At 40.5% G+C, this 24,736-nt stretch overlaps 1 protein-coding gene across 1 annotated transcript in view; it reads right to left on the bottom strand.

Annotated features, from left to right (window-relative positions):
• ush2a (Usher syndrome 2A (autosomal recessive, mild)) overlaps positions 1-24,736 on the bottom strand; it is a 245,699-nt gene that overhangs the window by 47,022 nt on the left and 173,941 nt on the right. The window contains exons 63-67 of the mRNA XM_031314426.2: positions 17,661-17,884; positions 13,211-13,550; positions 10,878-11,075; positions 9,056-9,210; positions 2,360-2,558 (exon numbers count right to left, since the gene is read on the bottom strand). Coding sequence (XP_031170286.1) covers positions 2,360-2,558; positions 9,056-9,210; positions 10,878-11,075; positions 13,211-13,550; positions 17,661-17,884 — 1,116 coding nt within the window. The remainder of the gene's footprint in view (positions 1-2,359; positions 2,559-9,055; positions 9,211-10,877; positions 11,076-13,210; positions 13,551-17,660; positions 17,885-24,736) is intronic.

Genomic DNA, 24,736 nt, shown 5'->3' with positions numbered 1-24,736 from the left:
ACTAACTAACTCATTTTTAGAAAAGGTAACATTTTTATTGCCGAGATTGCATACAAAAATATTTTCTGACAAAAATAAAGCCATTTAGTGTATTTAAATGCCACATTAGATTCTTGGTTTTAAAGAAAACATTTTCTAACTAAAGGTCCTTCACCGGAGCTGCCTTCTGCTCTCCTCCGGGGAAAGTAGTCTCATTGTGGCGGGGGGTGAGGCGGAGGGACTGCGGCGTGCCCTTATTCTTGTCTCATTCATGGTCTGATAAACATTAAATTTATCAAATTCAGTGCCCCATATATCTATTTTTCCAAGCTACTGTAGCCATCTCATTTTGCAGAGATGGACCTTCACTTAGTGGCTGTAGCAACTCAAATTTAGCCAGTGCAAGACCCAGCACCAGGGGTCACAGCATGCAGCAGGCAGTGCTGAGTCTAACCTGTGTAACCTGATGTAACGTGGAGTTGGAGCAGTCTACGGTCAGCGTGTTGTGCGACATCCGGCTGTATATAGTTACATGGATTAAACGAAGGCATCGATGATTTTGGAATTGTTATCACCCTATTTGAGTCTGTATATGTATTATGTGTTTGTGTCTGTATGGGGATGAGTGTGAATAAGACAAAACATTTTTTTACAGTTAATAATCATTTATTGTAGGGTTGTTCTGAGTTGATATGCAGAACTGGTCACTGGGGCCACTCAAGGCTTTTTGAATTAATGTGTAGTCGCCATAAAAAGTTGATCCATTTCAGATCTTTTGTCTTTTTGTAAAAAAAAAAAAAAAAAAAAAAAAATGTGTTTCAGTATGTCTGCTGTCAAAACACAGGACTGCAATACATTAAAACACAGAAAGCTATTCCTAATGCATACATGTGTTGTTACAAAGACAGCTGCAATATGAAGTAGAGAGACACAGAGAGAGAGAGAGAGAGAGAGAGAAATAAAGGGGGAGAGAGAAACTGCCCCAGTAGTGGTTTTGGCTGAATACGCAGGGTTTTCCAGAGTCTCACTCGGGGACACGGGAATTTCACACACGCATGCTGGTTGCTTACACTGGCACATGGGGCTGGTACAGTATTACAGCACATTACCATCTCTATTTGGCATTGTTTGCTTTGCCTCATGCCTACACATACAAACACACATGCTTGTGTGCACACAACTCCTGACCATACAAGCCAACCACAGGCACCATGGGAATAGTCTATTGGCTACTGGCAAAGCTGATGCCTGGTCTGAGTCCAAAACAGAGCAGAGAGCAGAGCTGTGAAGGGAAAATGCCACTGAAATTCAGCTTCAAAAGATGTCCTAACTCAGTTCTTATACGTAAAAAATGAATATAGAAAAACCAAATCAACTTGTTGAGTTAGTTTAACTTAACTATTCCAATTCCAGAAGTAGGTAAATTGTATGGCTATTGTGATTATATTCTATTGGCATTTCTCTGTTGTGTCTCTAAAATGTTCAGTTTTTTTACAACAAATGTTTGGTTTGCAATGCTTCATGCAGGTGTTTGTGTCTGCATGTATAAGTGTGTGTGTTGTGACTGATGGAGAGGGCCAGCCACACAGCTCCTCCTCAGGGTAGATAAAACAAGACCCACAAATCACCCAGTCCTGACACCACCATGTTTGTGTGCAGATCTACAACATTAAGACAAGCCAACACTTCTGTTTGTCTGTGTGTGTACTGGCTGTATTTTTTGAGTGTTTTGTTAGCGCACTGGGTCTCAAACCGCTTTTGTTGTGCTGTTTTGTACTTATATTTGAGTTTTTCTAATGTGTTTTTTTTCTAGGTATGTGAGCCTGAGCTTGTGTGCCCGTCTACTATGTTGAAGTGTGCTTGCTATGTTTGTTTTTTGTGTGTGTTCATGTGAGTGTATTTGTGTCTGTGTAAGGGGCTGGGCCAGAGAGTGTGTGGTGAGGTGTAAATTCAGTCATTAGATGGCTTCCAGAAACCAGCATACATAAATAAATGCATAACAAAGGAAAAAAACAGAAGAAGGTGAAGGAGAGAATAGGAGTGGACAGATAAGCAGAGAGGAAGACGAGGAGGAGTAGAGAGGGGTGGAAGAGAATAGGAGGAGGTGGAGAAAGGAGAGAGAGAGATGACAAAGGAAAGGAGTGCAGGGAAGTGTGAGGTGAGGAGGCAAGAAGGTGGAGACAGAAGTGAGAGGTACAGGAACAGGAAAGGTGGGAGGAGGAGAGGAAGAAAAGAAAGGGGGGCAGAGAGAAGGAAGGGTAATCAGAAGGCTACAGGAGAGGAGAGGAGAGAACAGGAACGGGAGAGAGGGTGAGGAAGTAAAATGAGAGAGTTCAGGAACAGAGGAAAAGTGAAGCATTTGATAATCTGAGAATCTTACCAGTCACAGTATAATTTCTGGGCCCATCGAAGTGTGTAAATATGGTTCCGAGCCCAGTCTGGTTCAGGTGATACCGTTGTATGTTTCCATTGGGACGAATCGGTTCGGACCAGCTCACATTGAGGGAGGAGGGGCTTAAAGCTGTTACCACTGTAGGCTGCACACCCTCTGGGACTCCTTGGACTGTCACTGCCCCCACCTAAACACACACACACATGGACATAGACATACACACAAACAGAGGAAAACAAAAAATATGAATATAAAATATAACAGATTTCTGATATTTTACAGAATGTTCAAGGTGTGGATAACAGATGGATTTCTGCTGCGAGCATTTATGAATGCAATTAACATGATCACAACCCAATAAAAAACTGTATCCAAATTCAGGGCTTCTCTTTCTGAGGTAATAAAGACCTTGTTGACAACAGAGAAAGACATTTGCTGGTGATTTAATTTATTTCACCAAAAAATAAAACAGAAAGGTAAAATGTGGACAGCAACACATTTGTATGTTATAACCAGCTGCCAAATAAGGCCAAAACAGGGATCAAATGAAACCAAGGGAAGAACCATGTGAAGTGTCAATATGTGTAAAAACCGGTGAATGCAAAGGCCATGCTTTACAGTACATGTGTATTAATTGGCAATTTTACCTAGAGCAGTATACCAGTGGGAGAATACTAAAGACAAAGTGTTTGTTGCTTCCAGTTTAAGGATTATCTCTCCAGAACGCTACTCATTCTGATGGCAACATAGATATCGTGCCTTAGTTGACATACTCCATCACTTTAATATTTCTGCTTGATAAAGAATCCAACTGAAAGCTGCTTCAGTGGTGAAACCTGCAATGCACAAAAATTACTGCTTTTTAGTAGTGTTGCGAGTGACCATTTTATTGTTATCTGTAGGCCACTGTGAACTCTGGGTGTATGTGGAGACCATAGAATCACAGGGCAATCTGCTGCTAATGGCAACAGGGATATCCTGCCTTAATAGACTGTCACTAGCACTTCCCCCAACTGTCCCACACAGTGCTATGCAATTAGAAGACTGCTACTACAACTAAGGAGACACACACGCATGTGCCTACACAAACACAACCACACACACATGCAAGTACACTGTATGCACGCAAACACAAAGAGGTGTAAGAGAGGAAACTGAGGCAGAGAAGAAGATAAGGAAGATGCATGGAAAGTGTAGTATCAATCAGTGAGTGCTTCAGTGTGCTGTTAGCTCAGATGTCTGTCAACATCGCTCAAAGGTAAAGAAAATAAAAGCCATAAAACCACCTACTGTATAGTGTACCCTAAATACAGTAAACTTAACAAAGTTAACTTTTATTGATAGGGTAGATAGAATATTAACTTTTGACATATGAACATGACATAGATTCATTAATAGCTCAGAAAAATACAATACAGATGCTTACATTTTACTCACATGTAATACAAAGCTGAATACATGAAAGCATGCCATACTAGGATACTCTTCATCCAACCCTTTCTATTTACAAAGGAATGGAAATTTGGATGGACAGAGGAAAATGTACAGTGGCCGAGATGGTTCAACACAAATACAAAAGCCACAACACAAATACAAAACTTACAACACAAACACAAAAGCTACAACACAAACGCAAAAGCCACAACACAAAAACAAAAGCCACAACACAAACGCAAAAGCCACAACACAAACGCAAAAGCTACAACACAAATACAAAATCCACAACACAAATACATAAGCGACAACGGAAGTGAGTGACAACGGAACTTTTCCTCCTGGGGCTCCCAGTGATACTACGATTCACCATGGTAACAACCACAAACAAACTGGTCGTTGGAAATACTCATGCGCACATACAGCGAGTTTGAACATATATTATTATAATTCATAATCTTTTATTTCAAAGGGTTTACATCATTCACCTGCAATACTGTGGAACTCCTTTTTAATGGCTCTTACTGGTTTGTGTCCAGGGAGTGTTGTGGCTTTTGCGTTTGTGTTGTAGCTTTTGTATTTGTGTTGTAACTTTTGCGTTTGCGTTGTAACTTTTGCATTAGTGTTGTAGCTTTTGTGTTTGTGTTGTGGCTTTTGTATTTGTGTTGAACCGTCTCGGCCACCGTAAAAATGTAATTGTGAGAGATACATAGAGTGAAGCGGGGACGTTGGACACCAGATGACAGTTGTTGTAAAAGAGAAACTGGTGTTTGGACAGTGGAAAGGAGAAAGGATGAGAGGGGAAAGAGAGAGACAACAGTTGGGAGAAACTGAAGAGTGCGACGTTAGGATCAGGGGAATGACAGGAGACAAATAGCAGAGAGAACAGGACAAAAGGATTCGAAGACAGAAGAGGACCAATCGCTCTTCCTCCCTCTCTAAGTGACCAACCATATTAGATCAGCACCTTCTGTTGTGTGTTTGTGTGTACCTGTGTTTGTTTGTCTGTGCCTGTGTGTAGGTGTGTGTGTGTGTGTGTGTGTGTGTGTGTGTGTGTGTGTGTGTGTGTGTGTGTATGTGAGGGAGCTGATGCCAGGTAATTGCAATGGTGTATTAGGTTAGCCCAAGTTATCCCATAATTGGGACTGTTTGGCCAATTTTCACTGGTGTACGAACTAATCCAACTCACTCCCTTTCCCCCCTCTGCTGGGTGTGAGTGTTCTTGTATGTGTGGACATATCTATGTGTGTGTGTGAGAGGGGGAGGTATGTGTATGGCTTTAGGAGAAGTATGTGCATGTTCTCCTGGTCGTGTAGTTTTCAGCGAAATGAAAACAATTTTCCAGCCAGGATGATCTAGGAGCCTGCTTCCATCGAGAAATGTTTTTGCTATGAGAGGTCACGTTGGTGCATCATTCGCATCATGGTGTTGGCTTTCTCCGCCAAGGATGTCACGTTTTTGCCTCCAGTCTGTCAGCAGGATTAGGGAAAAACTACTGGCCCGATGTTCATGAAACTTAGTGGAAGGGAGTAGCATGGACCAAGGAGCGGATCCGAATCAAGGGGCGGATACACAATTTTTCACTTTTGTTAACATTACGAGATAGGGCATTTGTGAGGTGTCGGAATAATTAGCTATCGAATTGGAATATTAACATGAACGCCCCCTCAAGTCGTAACATTAGCTGCGAGATGGGGCATGCCGTGAGGCTACATTGACATTGCTACGTTTTGGTGCAGAGTTTTGAGCCAAAAGTGATCTCGGTGCACAGAAGTGTTTTTAGCTCCAGTAGAAGAACTAATCTATGTTTAACCTAACAAGCCCAAACCACATCTCTCATCAACATTCTCGTATACAGCATATAAACTCCGCCCGTTGCTGGTAGTTGCCATGGTATACGTTAGTAGCTTAGTCTCAGAGATTGAGACGTCATGACTGATAAGACCCAATCAGGCGGCGAAACGTTGGCGTCAGTGTTGGTGTTGCCAAAGTTCTCCGTTTGCGGCCACTGAGACTGAAACACAACCCTGGAGATTCCAAACCAAAACTGGGTCAGAAGTGTTCTCCAGTTTAGGGGCTCTGAAACGCTAGAGCAGTGTGAATGCGGGGTGTAAACCATAGACTAAACCTAGAAAAAGATATTTGTTTTTAAACCAAAACGTAGCAATGTAAATGTAGCCTTAGAGTGCCCTTCTAGTTTTAAAAATGTTAAGTGCAGATTTGAGGTGTGTATACTAACACCAATACCTCCTGAGAGCAAAACCTTTGTGAGGAGAGAGCTAATGACATAGTCAATATCAATCAATGTCAGAGCTTTACAGTGTCAGTATAGCTGCTTTAAATACAACTATTATGTAATGACATGTTGACACAATTTTATCATTGTGTCTTCTAGGATTTTACAATTTCACAGTCACATACATAGAAGAAATCAGACTATCAACAGCCAATTCTGCTCTAAACAGCACATTATCCATATTGCCTTAATATGCTGATAGTATTTTGGACTTTGTTGCGGATCAAAGTCTTTCTGCTTCCTAATGTTGACATATCTTTTAATGGAGCTTTAAAATAAATGTACACAAGTTGTTTGTCTAGTGGTCACCTTAGCATTTCTCTTAGGTTCATCTACTTTACCTGTGCTCCACTCTTTGCATGTGTCTGGCTGCTCTGGCTCTAAAGAGTTACCACATGATGATGACCATAAACATACTGGCTACTTACAAGTGGCAGCCTAATCATGAGTACATCCACTGATGTATTGACTTTGGGGGTATGGGAGCCAAGCAAGGGTGACATTAGGATTCTTTTAACATGTTAGAGAAAAATGCAATCAGCATATGCTATCACTGTAATACATGTACAAACAATAAAAAAAATAAATGCTAAAAACAATAACAGAATTACTATGTACATAATGGGAAAGCCTACAAGAATGTTGATACATTTTTCTTTCTCTCTCTTCATCTCTCTGACCGTTTACCACTCCTTGATTTATCACTGTCTTACATCCCATCCATTCCTTTTCATCCATGTCATCATTCTCCCAGCATCCATTTAATGTATACGTTAATCCATCCATCGTCTATTTATCTATCAACCCCTCACAACCTGTTCAACCAACTCTAGCTCCATCCCACTCTCTCTCATCCATCCACCCCTCCAGTGACATATCTACAGGCTTCGTCTTTTTTTTATATATTTTTATATATAGATATATTTTTTGGCATTTTAGGCCTTTATTTGTGACAGGACAGCTTAGACATGAAAGGGGAGAGAGAGGGGGAATGACATGCAGCAAAGGGTTGCAGGTCGGAATCGAACCTGCGGCCACTGCATCGGGGACTAAGCCTCTGTATATGGGCGCGCGCTCTACCAGGTGAGCTAACCAAGCGCCCAAGGCTTCGTCTTTACGTAAGAATGTGCTCATCAAAATAATGAGATGTTAAATAAGCTTTGAAAAAAAAAGCCAGAAAGACAGTTTTCAATGTGAGCTTTCATCACCCCTAAGCCGGAGAAATTAATTGTTGTGGTGATATCAGCTCTGCTACAGCCAGAGAGATAGCACGGGGAGTTCTGTGTGAAGCTATTACTGCCATTATCACAAACATCAGGTAGGCTCAGCAAATCCAGAGCCTCGCATACAGGGGGAGAGTGGAAACAAGGCTAAATAAAAACTTGTTCCGACATGGAACAACATACCACACTGTAATTTCTTAACAACAAAGGTCAGACACAGGTTTAAAATTTGTAAAATATCACTTGCAGAACAACTGAGCACCTGAATTACGATGTAAACAACATCTAGAAAACAGCATCTGAGGACGCTTTACGAGAGGGTACTGTAAAAGGGCATTGAGCTGAAAGGCCACTGGCCAAATAATGGATCAGATGAGCCAACTGCAGAAGACCAAGTGAAAGGTTGCTGTTTACCCAATGTGAAGCAGGGGGCTGCGTGTCCTTGACAGAACAAAACAGGAAAAGTGATCTTTGCACACTTGTTTTCAGACAGGTAGGAGGTAGATCAAGTGTGTAGGAGAATAAGGGATGAGTCCAAGTCACAAAAGTACCTCCGGCACACTGTTGACTATTATGGTAAATGTATTGATTTAGCTACATTTTGTTCAAAGTCACGAAAAAGTTGAGTTTTATTCTTGACAGAAAAAAATCCACTGACAACAACAGCATTGATTAACAATTAGAACTACACCCACATATGTATTTCTCTCAAAGCAATAGTCTCTCTGAGTTTTGTCTCTCTCTTTAACACACAAGCACACGCCAACACACTTCTTTTACACACCTTTCTTTAATTGTTCAGCCTAAATTAAAAGAATGAACTGAACTACAGTGCTGAGTAAAGTGGTGCTTAGTTCAGCGAAGCTCAGTCCATCTTTAGAGTAACCATTAGATAATCCTACAGGGGAATAATGTCTTTATGAAATGGGGTGCTACAACAGAGTAAGGTTTTGCAAAGTGTGTGTGTTGGTGTGTGAAAGAGAGAGAGAGCTCTGTCAAATAGATAACAATCAAATAGTACAGAGTAGAAATCAACAGAACAGACATTCCCTTTCTCATTGTAGGTGCAATCGGTAATATTTAATATACTTTTAGTCTTTTTGTACAAAATAACTACAATATAAGTGTTGCTTTTGAGCCACTTATTGGTTATCTTAATAGCCACTGCTGATATTTCAATCTTTAGATCAGAATCAGAAAAGCTTTATTGCCAAGTACGTTTTTTTACACATACAAGGAATTTGTTTTGGTGTTGTAGGTGCATGTCACACATTCTCTAAAATAAGAGGTTAAACAGAACAAAACAGTATGTATTAAAAATAAGAGAATACAAATTAAAATAAAAAGTGCAGTACAGCTAGAGTACAGTGGCATGTAGAGCCAGAGGTGGAGTGTGGAGAGAGTCAGGGTGGTTTCCGGGCCTTGTTAATGAGGCTAGTGGTGGAGGGGAAAACTTGTGGCGTGTGGTTTTGGTCCTAATGGACCTAATAGGCAGGCCAGCCCAGTTCTGTTTGTATTTGCTTTGAATGGTCCAAACTCCCAGCACCCACTGAACTTTGGACTCCTAAGAACTTAAATACTGATGCAGACTTGGTATTATATTTGTGAGACAGGTAAGTATACGGTTAGCCACATAAGCTACTAAGGTGTTAATACAGTAATACAACATAAAAGATGTTAGTCTGACACATCAGAACTGTAATAGTGACACAAACACACATGTAGTCTTACCTGTGTACTGTCAGTACAACCAGCCCGGTTACAGACCCTCAGCTGGTAACTGTATTCCTGGAAAGGCCTGATCCCGCCCACATCAGTGAAACTGTTTTCATCACCACGGTAACGCTCTTGTCCATCCCGCAGTATAATATAGTGGGTGGTGTCCCCTGGTAAAATGGAAAAGGTACTTTTTGATAATCAATGTCAGATATTCTTAAAATTTAAAAGGTATGAAACATCTTGCCTTATTGATTTTTAAGCCTAAATCAACATTAGATAGCTAGATCAATCTTTTTATTAATCCTTTGCAGGAAATTACAGTGTCACAGCAGCTTCAAGACATACATAACACCACACATTTACTCAAATATATCCATACCAATAAGTTAAAATACAAAAATATAAATAAGGGAAAGTTATTTTTGTGCATTATAGAGTCATATAGCAGCTGGTATGAAGGACTTCCTATACCGCTCTGACTTGCACATTGGTGCAATCAGTCTTTGACTGAAGGTGCTGCTGTTTATCACCTTCAGGAGGTGAAGTGGGTGTGCAGGGTTGGTCAGTATTGATCCTAGTTCATTTAATGTTCTAGCCCCTGCCACCTGCTGGACCGTCTCTAGTTCAGCCCCGACCACCGAGCCGGCCTTCTTGATGAGCTTGTCCACTCTGTTTCTGTCTGCTGTGCGGACGCCGTCTCCCCAACTGGCCACAGCAAAAAACAGAGCACTGGCCACCACTGTGTGATAGACACTGCAGAGCAAAGGTTGGCAGACATTAAATTACCTTAGCCTCCTTAAAAAATAGTCGGCTTTGCCCCTTACGGTACACTGCCTCCATATGGCTCTTCCAGTCCAGCTTGCTGTCAAGCTGCACACCGAGGTACCTGTGGTTGGCCACCAACTCCAACTCAGTGCCCCTGATGGTGATTGGTGTTGGTTGGATCTTCCTCCTCCCCCTCCTGAAGTCCACAACCATCTCCTTGGTTTTTGTGGTATTGAGATGGAGGTGATTGTCCGCACTTCATTTCACAAAGTTGTTGAGTGTTCCTCTGTACTCCTCCTCATCGTCTGCTCTGATAAGGCCGACAACTGTGGTATCATCTGAGAATTTCTGCAAGAAGCATCTGTCGGTGTTGTGTTGGAAATCCGCTGTGTAGATGGTAAACAGGAACGGAGCCAGCACAATTCCTTGTGGCGCCCCCGTACTGTTTAGAATAGTGCTTGAGACACTGTTCTGAGGGATAGATAATCCAAACACCACAGGACCAGCGATGGATCCACCTTCATCTTTCCCATCTTCTCCCCTAACAGTCGAGGCTGAATGGTATTAAAAGCACTTGAGAAGTCAAAAAATGTAATCCGCACAGATGCATCAGGGGTGTCCAGGTGTGTATATGCCCTCTGCAGCATATAAATGAGGGCATCATCAACACTGATGTTGGGCTGATATGCAAACTGTAAAGGAGGGGTACACCGGCCCAGGTCGGAGACGGAGCAGGCCAAAGCCCCCGTGCCGCTCAGTAGTGGGATCGCGCCTGTGAATAGACGCTGTAGTACAGCCTGAGTAATACAGCGGGACCCAGTCTTTTTACACTCTTTCTACTGTTCAATACACAGCTGAGATAACACACACGCTCAACAACAATGTTACAGTATCTTACAGCAGCTTCTTTACTGTTTCTTTATTTCCTTGTTCCCATGAAAACCTTCAGAAACCAGTTGCGTTTGTTCGTCCTCCCAAACATGAATACCCCTCTACTGAAGTGAATTCAACTGAACCGCATCTTCAGAGAAGTGTATTTTTATTGATGCATGCACACACACATACACACCATTAGGCTTGGCCGGTGCTTGCCATAGCAACTGGATGATGTCATCTCGTTCACCTAAGCGACTCCAGCGGGGCGGTGCCACTCCCCACGGTTTGTCTTCACTGGTGGTCACTGTTGTAACATCACTGGAGCCTCGTCCAAAGCTGTTCCAGCCTCTCACTCTGTACTCATAGGTGGTGAAGGGCTCCAGGTCAGAGTCTATTAGAGGGTAAGGAAGGTAGGAAAGACAGAGAAGGGGAGCAACGAAGACAGAAAAATAAATAAAGGGGGGCTGCAAGAAAAAAAAAATCAACAAATCCGTCAATAAGATAGTCAATACATTGATTAATGAATTATTTACCAACACGGCACCACTTAGAAGTGATTACATGTGATTAATACTGTAAGTGCACACATGGTAGAAGCTCTAACTCCAGTATGTAAACAATCATGTTGTCAATGAATTGCAACAACTAATATTTATATAAAAAAGTGGTTTGACAAAGTCAGTAATTATAAAAAATAATAAAAAAATCCAACACAAGATAGACTTTGCATCTGCTGATTTATTTGAGTTCTTAATTTTATTGAACAGTTTGTAAATGGGATACAGATGCAAAAGTATGTGGCTCTCGAAAAATAAAAAGATATTGAACATATACTGAGGACTCCTCACCAAGCAGACTTTATGTAGCAAAATAATTCTGATTGATTTGTGCTTTAAAAAAGGCCCAAAGGTTGTGACCCTTTTGTACAACATACACAGTATGAATAATATTGCAGATATGTCTATATATCTAAAATACTGTGTACTAATAATACTGTAGTTCCATCTTTGAAATTGTGTGTACTGGTAGTTGCATTGCCAACGTAAGCATGCATTATATGAACATATACCAAATATATGCACTAGTGCATAGTTGTTAACGTCAGGCTGTTACTGAAGCATTCTGGGAGATAGGTTGTGACAATCTTTCTGGTGAGGTACACATACAGGAGCATATATACATACAGATGCACTTTCACACACGCACATGTGCATTATTTTTAGGAGTGTTAAGGGACTGCTGCTGTAAATGAGACCACGTTTAACCACCAGTCTGGGACTCGTCTTTACTACTTTCAAGCAGCAAAACACACACAGTGACGCACACACGTGCAAATAAAGCACTGAATGTGGATACATAACGAAAATTGACTATCTGTGTTTGATTAAGAACAAATTCCAAAAAGTATAAATATAAATTGGGTTAACCCTGGGTGTGGACAATACAGTATACCTATGTACAGCATTAATAGTACATGTAGAGCTATCTGTGTGTGATATACCTTAGGATTTTTTCCCAGTGAAGTATAGCATGATACCCTGCATGTGTGAGTGTGTATGTGTGCATGGGAAACATCTGGTGTATGGTGGGTGGCGACAGCTTTATGTGCCTCTGCCCAGATGGTGTCACAGCATTGCCTAGAAACTCTTATCCTAACCACTCCATGCACCCCCCCCCCCGCCCAACACACACACACACACACACACACACACACACACAGTTCCAGAAACTAACACAAAATAAAAGAGACACACAAAACCACATTCACCACAGAAGCACACTAAAATGGTAACTAACTGGACAGTAACACACACAAAAAAACATGTAATTATTGCAAAACCACCCATACACACACATCCACACAACCAATTAGTCTTGATTAAACAGACGTAACTACCCAGATAAATAATGGGTGGACAGACTAAAAATCCTGACACACAGTGCCCACAAACACAAACAGAGACATACACTCCAAATCCCTTTGGACTGATAAATAGTAGAGAATGTTGAAATGGCATTTAAACGGCCATCTCTAAGTTTTAATGACACACAAGTGTACAGCGCAGAGAGTTACCACGTTAACAGCTATCAATGTACACTGCAACAGCTGTCTTGGTGTGTGTGAGCGTGTGGAAGGGCATCTGTCTCTTAAGCCCGTTGACTGCAGCGGCTGACACATTTAGAGTAAATGCTAAATTGGTTTCCGCAGGCTTGAAATTTCTATGAGCGATGTGTTTCACAGATGGCTATTTTCTCTTTGTTATTCTTCATAGTGGCTTGGAGGACTGAAGTGAGAGTCCCAATTTAGGTCAGAAGCAGGGATGCAAATATATTATAAATGGTCAAAATTCTTAAAACTCATTAGGCTTACAGAGACATGCTGACACCTTAAAAGATTATGTGATTAAAAAGTAAACTTTAATTGAGCTGAATGGTGATGCTGCTGATTTTAGGCAGTCATTGTGTCTACATATTTGAAGTACAACAGCATGTAAAAGTGCGGAAGGTCTGAGAAAACTAGATTACCTGTATAGGTGTATCTGTTGGCATCTCCGCTGTACATTACCTCCTCGTGCGACGGGCACAGGCTTCCCTCGAATGGCAGGTTCTCAGTTTGTGTGTGACTGTATGCCTCTGCCATTTTGTGTGTGCTATCACTTCTGTTTGTATGAGTAGACAGGCCCATAGTGAGAGTTTCATGAGTGGTGTTGTTGGAAGGTGAGTATGTTGTGGAGGGTGTGTCAGGGTGTGTGTGTGCAGACAGGACCCATGTGCAGGCGGTCGTAGATGGATCGAGGTCACAGGAGCCACAGTAAGCTGTAGATGCTGCAGCTACAGGACACACAGTGCCCTGCAAACACTTGTGCTGTGTGGAGGAAAGGGGGAGATACAGATAAAGATGTAGAGTGGGGAGAAAAAGAAAAGATAAGAGGGAGGAGTTAAATAGTAAGAGAGCAGTAAAGAGCAAAGTCAGGGGATGGGGAGACAAAAAGAGAGAAAAGTGAAACTATAAGGTTAAAAATCTTTATTTTCTTTAAGTGATTCGTCTCTATGATTGCACTGCACATATACACAGACCCTTACCACAGAAACCTTTCTTTTAGAAGTTTAATATTTATTATCTAATATAAATTCTGAAGCGTGTCCCTAACACATAAACATGTAGAATGCAGCTATGTATGTGTGGTTAGCATGGTCCTTAATGACATCATTAGAGCTAATGAGAGTTCCTACCCTTTGTCCCTGTGTGTGCGCACCTCTGTTTGTGTATGTGTGTATGCGTGTGCCTGTTTCATGCTGACTTGGGAACACACAAACACAACATGACCCCAGTTGATAAATGGAAGATGGCCCAATCCTGATGTGACGCATGTGAGTTTGGGAGAGGGAGAGGGAGAGGGAGAGGGAGAGGGAGAGAGAGGGAGAGAGAGAGAGAGAGAGAGAGAGAGAGAGAAAGAGAGAGGGAGAAATTCTTTCTACCAATATCCGAATATTTTTTCTGCCTGAATAGCTTGCATTTCTGAAGCGTGGAAGTCACTTGTCAATTTAATGCCGGTATTTACTGACAATTGACCTAATGTCATATTCATAGGTGCATTTTAATTGTTATTGACTCTGTCTTTCTGTACATTGCAAATATAGTTTTTCTCTTTAATTTATGTCACTTCTCTTTTTCCTTCCACTAATATGCACTATGCAGAAAATACAGATACAAATTATAGATAAGACTAATTAAGATGAGTACAATGCAGCCTCAAATATCTGTCACCAGATTGATCATAAATTAGCTGCAAATGTGTATTCAACTGTGTTTCTAAAGCACACAAAAATGACGACATTTAAAGGGGTGATAGAATGACTATATAGGGTATTTTACACTGTTCCTTAAGGTCTCCTAATAGGGTATGTAACATTGGTTGGGCTGAAAATTGCCCGAATACTATTTTATTAGGCCCTTAACCACCCTGTGAATATGGCTCTATTTAGAACAAGAGCTTTGTTCCAAATATGGTATGCTCATGAATATTTAGATGAGCTGGCGCGCTGATTGGTTTGAGCGAACCCCATAGAAACACAGTGGAGACGAGACAGCAGGTCTCATATTACTCATTCGACACTGCAAAGTTATACGTTGTTTGTCAGGCTATTTCGTTATTAAATTCACTTCTGAGACTTTTTTAAGCGAGAAATCAACTATATAAAGCTCAAATATGGGCCGTTTTACGAAAATTGATGGCTAATTGCAAATTTGGTAAGACTTGTCGGACTTTAGCTAGGAGCTCCACACAGTCTGACGAGAAAGTGGCAGCCTGAACCTCCATACCCAGTGAAAGTCACCGTTTCTCGGGCTCAGCTGGCTGGCTGCCAGCTGCCGGCATAACTAGAGTAGCTATATTTACAGTTTGAATTTCGTCATTTCACTTATACAAGATGTACCCCAAGGTCTTATAAAGCTAACTATGGTGTCCGATTTCAATTTAATGCATTTTTGTGACCATTAGGGATTTAGTTAGCTGCTACTGTCCCTTCATTCTTATGGGTAAAGATCGCGGCTAGCTGCAGGCCCTGGAGCTCTATCAGGGCCTTGGCATTTTGCAGTCCAGTAACCCAGTAACCGGTGACTTTGCGCGGGTATGGAGCGCCGCTGGCTTCCCTTCGTGACGGAGATCCAGCTAGCTAGCTCACAGCGAGTCTATAAAGTGGACACGCCGGGCGGCGAGGCAGCACCGGGCTGCTATCACGTAGCCTGCTGAGCTCCTGCTGAAATGCGACACACAGTCGGACAAATTTTGCAATTAGCCATACATTTTTGTAAAACGGCCCATATTTGACCTCTACATAGTTGATTTCTCGCATAAAAAAGTCTCAGAAGTGAATTTAGTAATTAAATAGCGTACCTCTGGAGATATGCATGACCTAGCTAGATTCAGAAGACTAAGCTGACCTCAGGTCAGTGGTGTAGCCTATGCAAATGTTGGGGCGTGACAAAGACTTGAAGACTAGATTGATTGATGGTTTTGGGATCCTGACGTCAGGATCTATGGAGCTAAATCAGGGCCAAATGTTTGTTAATTTGAAAAAAATATATATAGTTGAAAAACTAAAGCTTGAAATTGAAAATTTAAGTTTTGGTCTAAAACTTGAAAAATAAAACCAAGTATTCAAACTAAATATAAGTGTACCAATTTTTCTTTCAAAATTCTTTCAGTTTGAATAAAATATAGATTAAATTCTGGAATTATTTTTGAATAAATTATTAATTTTCATTTTTCACTATATTTGTTTTCAGTTCCACATTTCATGTTTTTTTACGGCTTCAAATCTTTTTTTTCAGTTTCAGATCAGTTTTTTTCAGTTTCAGATCAGTTTTTTTCAGTTTCAGACTTTTGGCCCCATATTTTGTGTAGGGGGCGTGGCTTCAATTCAGAGGGGCGTGGAATTATGAGTGACAGCCTAACAAAGAAGGCAGACTCTCCTCAGTCATGTTGCCTTCAGGAAATTGTGTTACTGCGAGAACTATGACTGAATGCTTTCTATCCACCACATACCTGTGATTTTTACTAAACAAACTGATGCCAGTGACAAAGTTCCATTTAAAATACTGTTTTGGACAACACGTGGTACCAATAACACTATAAGAGCACTAAACTGTGCCAGATTGTGCAGTTCAGCAGGAACAATGACTTCTCCCACTTCCACGACTTTGAATGAATGCACCACAGTATTCACTCGGCAGTCAGCATGGCGTCCGCTCCGCCAAGGCAACCCTGGCGCCAGTGCACAGGTAAGACATGTGAAAGATATTAGCATTTTTGAATAGATACTTTGGGATATTATCCCCGCAGTGGCATTTTTTTGTCATTAACACATAAAGGGAAAATAGGTAGACAGCTGGACAAAGCTGGAAATGAAGCATTGCAGCCACTCGAGTTATGGTCATTCTGACAAACAGAGGTTAACGAAGACACTACACGTTAAAGTCAAAAAACTTGAGCTGGACACTGAAATTAGTGTAAAAACACCAGCTACTGTGAAGCTAACATTAGTTAATGCTCTTATAGTGTAATTGGTACCACGTGTTGTCCAAAACAGTTTTTTAAATGGAACTTTGTCACTGGCATCAGTTTGTTTAGTAAAAATCACAGGTATGTGGTGGATAGAAAGCATTCAGTCATAGTTCTCAGAGTAACACAATTTCCTGAAGGCAACATGACTGAGGAGACTCTTCTGCCTTCTTTGTTAGGCTGTCACTCATAATTCCACGCCCCTCTGAGTTGAAGCCACGCCCCCTACGCAAAATCAGGGCCAAAAGTCTGAAACTGAAAAAAACTGATCTGAAACTGAAAAACAGATCTGAAACTGTAAAAAAAAATTTGAAGCCGTAAAAAAAAAAAAAAAGTTTTGAATCTGAAAACATGAAATGTGGAACTGAAAACAAATATAAAAGTGAAAAATGAAAATTAATAATTTATTCAAAATAATTCCAGAATTTAATCTAAATTTTATTCAAACTGAAAGAAAAAAATGGTACACTTATATTTAGTTTGAATACATGATTTTATTTTTCAAGTTTTAGACCAAAACGTAAATTTTCAATTTCAAGCTTTAGTTTTTCAACTATATATATTTTTTTCAAATTAACAAAACATTTGGCCCTGATTTAGCTCCATAAGGATCCAGATTTGTTGAGATTCGCCCGTTTTCAGCGACAGTTTAAAAATGTGAGATTTGCAGAGGATAGGGGTATCAAGGTATGAGCTTCTATGTATGTCTTATTTACCCACCGAACTGTTGTTATTCAACTATGACAAGGTAAAATCGGTTTTGCATTCTATCACCCCTTTAAACTACGGGGAAGATTAGAAGGACCTATATTATGGCACAACTGGAACACTACACATGAAAGACACACCACATACATTATCTCACACACACACACACACACACACACACACACACACACACACACACACACCTGTATCAACAGGCCAGGTGTGGGGTTGTCAGCACACACATGTCGTTGAGGGTCATAGCCAATCCCATTGCAACATTCCTCTTCCTGATGTATGACCTTTGACCCACAGCACTGCAGTGTCACTGTGGCATTGCCAGCAGGGTGCATTGTGGGATATCCACCATTACCCACGCAGCAAAGAGAGGTTGAAGAGTTTATATACTCCTGGCCACAGCAGACGAAACCTAAAGACAAGAAAATGCATGCATCATATTATTGTTTTAAATACATTTTCATTTTTGATCTTTCTGTTGCAGGGAATTATCTTTTATGGAACCTCTAATTAAATAAACTACTTCAAATTCAACAAAAAATATTGACCTTTCTATTCTTTTCCTCATCACCTCTTCTTGTCCTCCTCTGCTTCTCCATTCGTAAGCAAGGCATCCTTTCATACTAATCATCCTATTCTGCTTCTTTCCTCTTCTTCCACCTCACCCTTTTTTGTATTTTCTGCTGTCCTCCTTCCTCAATCCCTTCCCTTCACCTCCTCATTTTATGCTACCCATACTGTAAAAAGATCCGGGGCATGTGGGACTGTATTATCTCTCCTCTACACTTCCCAAACTCCCTTTTCCTCTTCAACCCCTATTTTCCCATCTGCACAGAAACAGTATTCACGCTGCTCTGAATAATAGTGTGCATCTTCTCTTATCAACCCTTATATACTGTACATCCTCCTCTCTTCTTCTTCTCCCCTGCATGTCTCTTTTCCTCTCCTGTATTCATCTCTTCATACAGCAGTAATATTCAGGCTATGCTGTCGAAAGAGTGCAGGGGGAGAGGAAGTGTGTTTTTCTGAGAGCTGCCATCTCTGACAGTGATAGGTGATGTCTTTCTGCTACCACTTCACCTTCAGCAGCAAGGTGACATTTAAAATACATGCTATCACTCCATTTCCCTGTAAATGTTTTGCAGCTGAAAATCAAATTTCAAACATGTTTCCTCACATTCTCCAACGCTTCAAATTTTAAATTTAAATAACTAGAGTCCCTTTGAATGATTGACAAATTTTAGTGCCTGCAATTTCTTTTACAAACCGGTCAAAAGGCCTTCAGATGTTCTCATACACCCCCAATTTGCCTCTCAATATATATGTCAGGTCTCTCCATGGACATACAGTACATTTCGCCATATTCTTGATCCAAGCACCAATTGCAGGGGCCTCCATTTTCTTCCAGATAAGAGCTATAGTCCTTTTTGCCTGTAGTATAGCAAAATAAATACATTTATATTCGTAGGGTTTCAGATTCAGATTTGTTGGAAACAAGTGCAACAAAATCATCTTAGGGTCAAGTGGAATGTTCACATTCAAGATGAACATAGTTTTATTGATCACCTCCCTCCAGAATGTTTGAATTTGTCACACTCCCAGACACAGTGCATACATGTTCCTTTAACCTTATTGCATTTAAAACAAAGGTCAAGTATATTATGGTTGTATTTATTCAATTTAACAGCAGTTGTGTATGTCTGCATCAGCCAATTATATTGGCGTAGCTTTAAAGTTTTAGTGCGTAATGTCAAACTCATTCTGTATTTCTCAGTATGGTTATGTTCAGAAAATGGTGTCTTCCGGCGAAAATCGAGCGAAGATAATTGCATCTTCTTCACGTTTTTTTAATCCTCCATGTTCTCCTTGGCTATTAGCAACTGCGTGGAGGAGGGGTGGGGGTGGTGCGCAATTACGGAAGGCTTGTGTCATGTGGACGCGCCGACAGTTTTGTTGTCATTACTTAAAATTCCTCATGGGGGAGACAGAAACTAAGCACTATAGCTTTAAATTAGAGTTTGCTGTTTTTTTCTGAGATGCGTCACAAGTTTTTTTCCAATCGTTTTCTAAAATGTCCTCTTTTAAGTCCGCCCTCAATGTCTCAAGTCTAAACATCGTTGATCTTTATAGTATCAGCCACAATCCCGACTGATTGGTTTTGCATAGAAGAAATGTTTCCTTGGAATGTCATACATTAGAGATAATTCTTCAAAGATCATTAGAATCCCTTCTTTAAAGAGGTCACCTACTTTAATTATTCCTTTCTTTGCCCATATTTTGAATCCTGCATCCAGCTTGCCTGGTTTAAATGAAACATTGTCCCACACTGGGCTGAATTGTGACGGAGAGTCCAATATGCTTATATATTCTTTTACCTCATAACCTACATTAACCATATTAATTACTAAAGGATTAGCAGTATGTTTTCTTAAGTACATTAAAGGAACCTGACTCTATGTCCATCCAAGATGGAGCATTTCCAGAAGAAAAATAGAACATTATAGTTCTCAATTGTGTTGCTAAATAGTACCAATAAAGATTTGGACATTTCAGCCCCCCAGTATCAAATGGAAGATACAGCAGAGATAAGAAAATAAATTTACTTCATATACATTTCCTAAAGATTGCTGTGAGTTTGTTAAACATTCCTGCAGGTGGTGCGAGAGGGATATTTTGAAATAAATACAAAATTTAGGCAATATGTTCATTTTTAACATATTTATTCTCCCTATCATGGATATAGGTAAGGGCATCCATCTTTCTATAGATTTATGTACAGAGTTCATTATTACCTCATAGTTTGTTATTTTGATGCCCAAATATGTAACATTAAATGAGAGCTTGAAAGTAAATAAGTATTGGTATATTGTCTTTCATTTCCATTAAGCAGCATTGGTGATGATTTTGAAGCATTTACTTTATATCTGGAGATACTACCAAACCGATTACATCTAACAGTGCTGGTATGGATGTGTTTAATTGTTTTAAGAATAAAATTACGTCATCAGCACAAAGAGCTATTCTATAATCTCTGTTGCGAATTGTAATCTCCTGTATTTGCCTACTAGATCTAATTGATATTGCTAGTGGTTTAATAGCTAGTATGAACAGAAGTGGTGATAGAGGTAAACCTTGTATTGAAGGGCTCAGACACCACTTCATTTGTCAGTTCCTCAGCTATAGGGTTGAGATGTAATAGTTTGAGCCAGTTAAGGAAAGTATTTCCAAAACCAAATCGAGCTATAACGTCTAAGATATAAGTCCACTCCACCATATCGAAGGGCCTTCTCCGCGTCAAGCAGAAAAAAAGCCATGTTTTTTTTTTATTTTCTTTTTGGCAGTACAGTACATTGAGAATTGACTTATATTATGAAATCCTTGCCTTCCCTTAGTGCCTGCACATTTGAGGTAGAAAGACTCATTCTTGGTGGCGAAAGTAAAATTTTGGTCTATAGCACTGGTAAAAGGTTCTTATTCATTCCGGTTAAAAAAGCTGCTAAACAAGTCTTCTAGTTCTAGTTGAATGACTAAGGTTACCTACATTTATTTAATACTATACTGACTGAATGAACTTGTTTCCAGTTTCACACAAATGTGATACGCCAACATAGGAGAGAAGTTCATTGTGTGTTAGATTAAGGTTAGGTCATGGACATGCGGGTGAAACAAAATTTGCAGCAGCTCTAACGGAAGAGCTAATAAAACTAATGAAATCTGAAGATTAAAGAGAGTAAACATGGCGCCTTCTCTCCATTGGCTCTCCTTATAACATAAGTTGAGCCAATCTTGTTACTTTGACGTCTTAGCTTAGTTGAGGGGGAGGACTGTCAAGCTTTGGCCTTGCAATGGATTAAGGCTATAATATTGTCCTGCTATAATACTGAGTCAGCAAAGTAATCCCCTGCTGTGAGGGTGCACTGAAAATACAAATGAGCATGGCACGGCACGGCTACTAAAATATCACAACTGTGCTGATGAAAAAAAGGACAAATAGTATTTTAATGAGAGTCCAATTGAAAATAAGAACCCCTCGATCTTCTGTGATTATTTACTTCATTTTTGTTAAATAATCTAACTTTCATTAGGTATTTAGTAAATTCATCCTAACTGTTGATGACATGCTGATCTGTGGCACTATCTACCCCCAGCTGTGTTGCCTATTTCATTTGACAGCAGACATTAAACACTAAGTCATTGCTTTGTATTATGGGCTTGCCTTTAATGGAACTACAGCTAGTTGTGGAGTGATATATTACTTATTGTTTAACAACCCAATCAGCGTTCACTCTTTGTGTACATGAACTGCTGTTCATTTAAGCAATCATTTCACTTAAAGGCCAAAAGTGGAGGATGGCACATAATTTCTCCTGTGCTGTTGCAGTGCATTATATCCTCACCACATCCATCACAGGCAACATGTGACAGGAAAATGCATGTGTATGTGTATGTGATTGTGTGACATAAAGGCAGTCTGACGGCTAGTAACTCACTTAGCAGCGGCAGCTGTTGCAGAGCAGGGGATTGGTGGCCAATTCCCCCAGCGCCTTACTTCAGCTTCAATGACGTGCAAATAAACAGCTCAACACTTTTCCAAAATAGCTTCTCTCCACTCATCCCTCGTCCTCTCGGCATCCTCACCTCTACTCCGCCCTTCCATCCGGACACCAGGCCCTCTGTGACTCGCAATTTTTACTCATTTGCCTCCCCTCCTTTTACTCACTAGCAGTCTGACAGAATCGTTCAACATGGCTCTGTTCAAACTCTCTGCATATCGTAATTCTCTGGCATACTTTTTTAGACTCAACTTTATCACCTGTGACCTGATTTTCAGGAGTTCTCTCCTGCCGCTTCTCCACCCTCCATCTGTTCTTTCTCTGATCATTTATTTACCTTTTTTAGTTTATCCATGTTGTACCTTGTTACTCCCTACTTTTCTCTCTCCTCAATGCTTTGTTTGAACTACTTTTCTGCTTTTCCTATCATCCTCCCATTTCTCTTGACCATGACTCTACTGTTCCCCTCTCCAACTATTTTCTCCTAATCATGTCTTCCTCATTTCCACCTCCTTTTACTGTCCCTTCAACTATTGCTCTCTCTATTTCTCTCTCTGCATCCACTCAGTTCATAGGTCTACATCGTTTGTTTACTGTTCTGCAGCTAAACTTTACTATTGTATTATCATCCATTCAGCAGAAATCCAATCTCTGTCTTTGTAAGCGTTATCTGTGTATGGGTGTATGTGACATGCTTGTACATTTGTGGTAATGTTTTGAAACACACGCCTACTATTTTCTCTTCCTCTCTGTAAGCTGTGTGTATTTGTGCATGCGTATGCTTGTGCGTGTATGTGTTGACAACATTTTATCACACACCTCTTGTTTTCTCTCTTGCATCCCAGAATGCTTCAGCCTTAATCTTCAGATTTACGTTGGATTTGCATACATTCGTTAATAGCATCGGGAGCGCCGCGTCAACACAAGGTGCTTAGACAACGTGAATTATTATTAGGGTTTCAGTCATTCCACTTAATGATAAGTCAATATTTAGCCCTGCCAATGAACTACTGATAAAAATGTGTGTTGTGGATTAGGGTTATCCGAGCTCTCTAGGAGACCAAAACCCCTCCACAACTTTAAACAAACCAAACACTTTTAAATACCTGAATATATTACAAGGGTTTTGGCACAAAGTGCAGAGCAAGTGCACACATACTTAGTATGTGTGCTCGCATACCAGCACACATACACAGTCACATTGAAGAAGCACACACACACTCATACACAGAAAAGGAGCAAGCACATTAAAAGCTAATATAGTTATTAACAAACGATGCTTTGGACGATTTTAGCTCAATTTAAGGGGTCGTTATCAAAGAAGTTTGTTGTAAAATAAACTACATCAGCTCTCATCAAACTCTCAATAAATAGTATTAGCTACAAAAATCCAGTATTGATTGGGCTCTAGTACACATGCACACACTCCTTCCTGCAGTGTGTGTGTGCGTGTGTGTGTGTGTGTGTGTGTGTGTGTGTGTGTGTGTGTGCGCGCATGTGCGCACATTGTGCTCCAGAGGGGCCAGACTATGCCATATTGAGAGATGAAATCACAGTGGATTGACTTTCTCACACAGCGCACAGTGTTCCCCTGTGGACACTCACATGTGGATGTTGGGGCAGCAAGCACACACACATAATCAAAGACACACACATACACACCTACTCTTTTCCCAGCTGACTGGTTGTCCTCTTGTCTTTCTGACGTCATTTTTTTTTTCTTCATCTCAGCAACATTACCAGCTGGGCATGTGTGTGACATTGTGTGTACGTGCATCTTTGGGTGTAGGTGTCTTGAGCGTTTTTTTAAGTGCGTGTGCTGAGTTTAGGGAAATGCTTTGGTGGCAGTTATATTTTCACCACTCTACAGGGATTCACTAAACAAACTAAGACACAGCAAGCAGCTGTTTATGTGTGTGTTTAAAGTGTCTGTGAGAGAGAGGGGCTGAGATGAACATAAAAATAGTGATAAAGAAATTACCAACTAAAAAGAGTTTGACAAAGTGATGAAACAGGAATAACAATTAAAAGATGTGAAAAGAGATGAGTAGGATTAGCTAAAATAAAGAATTTAACATACTGTAAATACCAAAATGTGTTTTGTTTGTATGCTTATCAAGTAGATATCCATCACGTGTATTGGCCATAGAGATTTATACCATAAGTTTAGGGTGGATGAAAATGATGGTTATAGAGATAACCCTTTTGTCAATTACAAAAACAATTGTATCCATTGTAGAGATATTCTGCCCTCAACCCTACCAAAGACATTGGAGCTGACAACACAAGGACCTATGGCCCACCTTCTTCAGGTTATCCATCACTGTCATCAGTGTGATCTGGGAGTTAGTGAGTTTGGGGTGTGGCAGAGGCCCCATGTAGCACCAGGATGCTTAAAACGTGCTGGCCAGCAATTAGAGGTACTCTAGCACCTATATGTGTGTATAAATGCTTCCAAGCCTTGGATGCATCTCCAATGGAGAACTCGTCCTGCTTTTCCACAGGGTGATGGGATGCTCAGTGTCAGAACAAACAACTTTTGAGCTCAAGTGCAACTTTTAGCAGAAGACTGGAGGCATTGTGAGGCAACGCATGACGGAAAGAGGCGTCTGATCACTCAGTCTTTGATGCCCTCAACAAATTGACAGAATTCAAAGGGGAATTTACACAAAGCACTGAGACACACTGATTTTAATAGTTTGGCTAATAGG

This window comes from Sander lucioperca, chromosome 3 (genome assembly GCF_008315115.2).
Source record: "Sander lucioperca isolate FBNREF2018 chromosome 3, SLUC_FBN_1.2, whole genome shotgun sequence".
Taxonomy (NCBI): domain Eukaryota; kingdom Metazoa; phylum Chordata; class Actinopteri; order Perciformes; family Percidae; genus Sander; species Sander lucioperca.
This window is presented reverse-complemented; position numbering and strand designations above follow the sequence as displayed.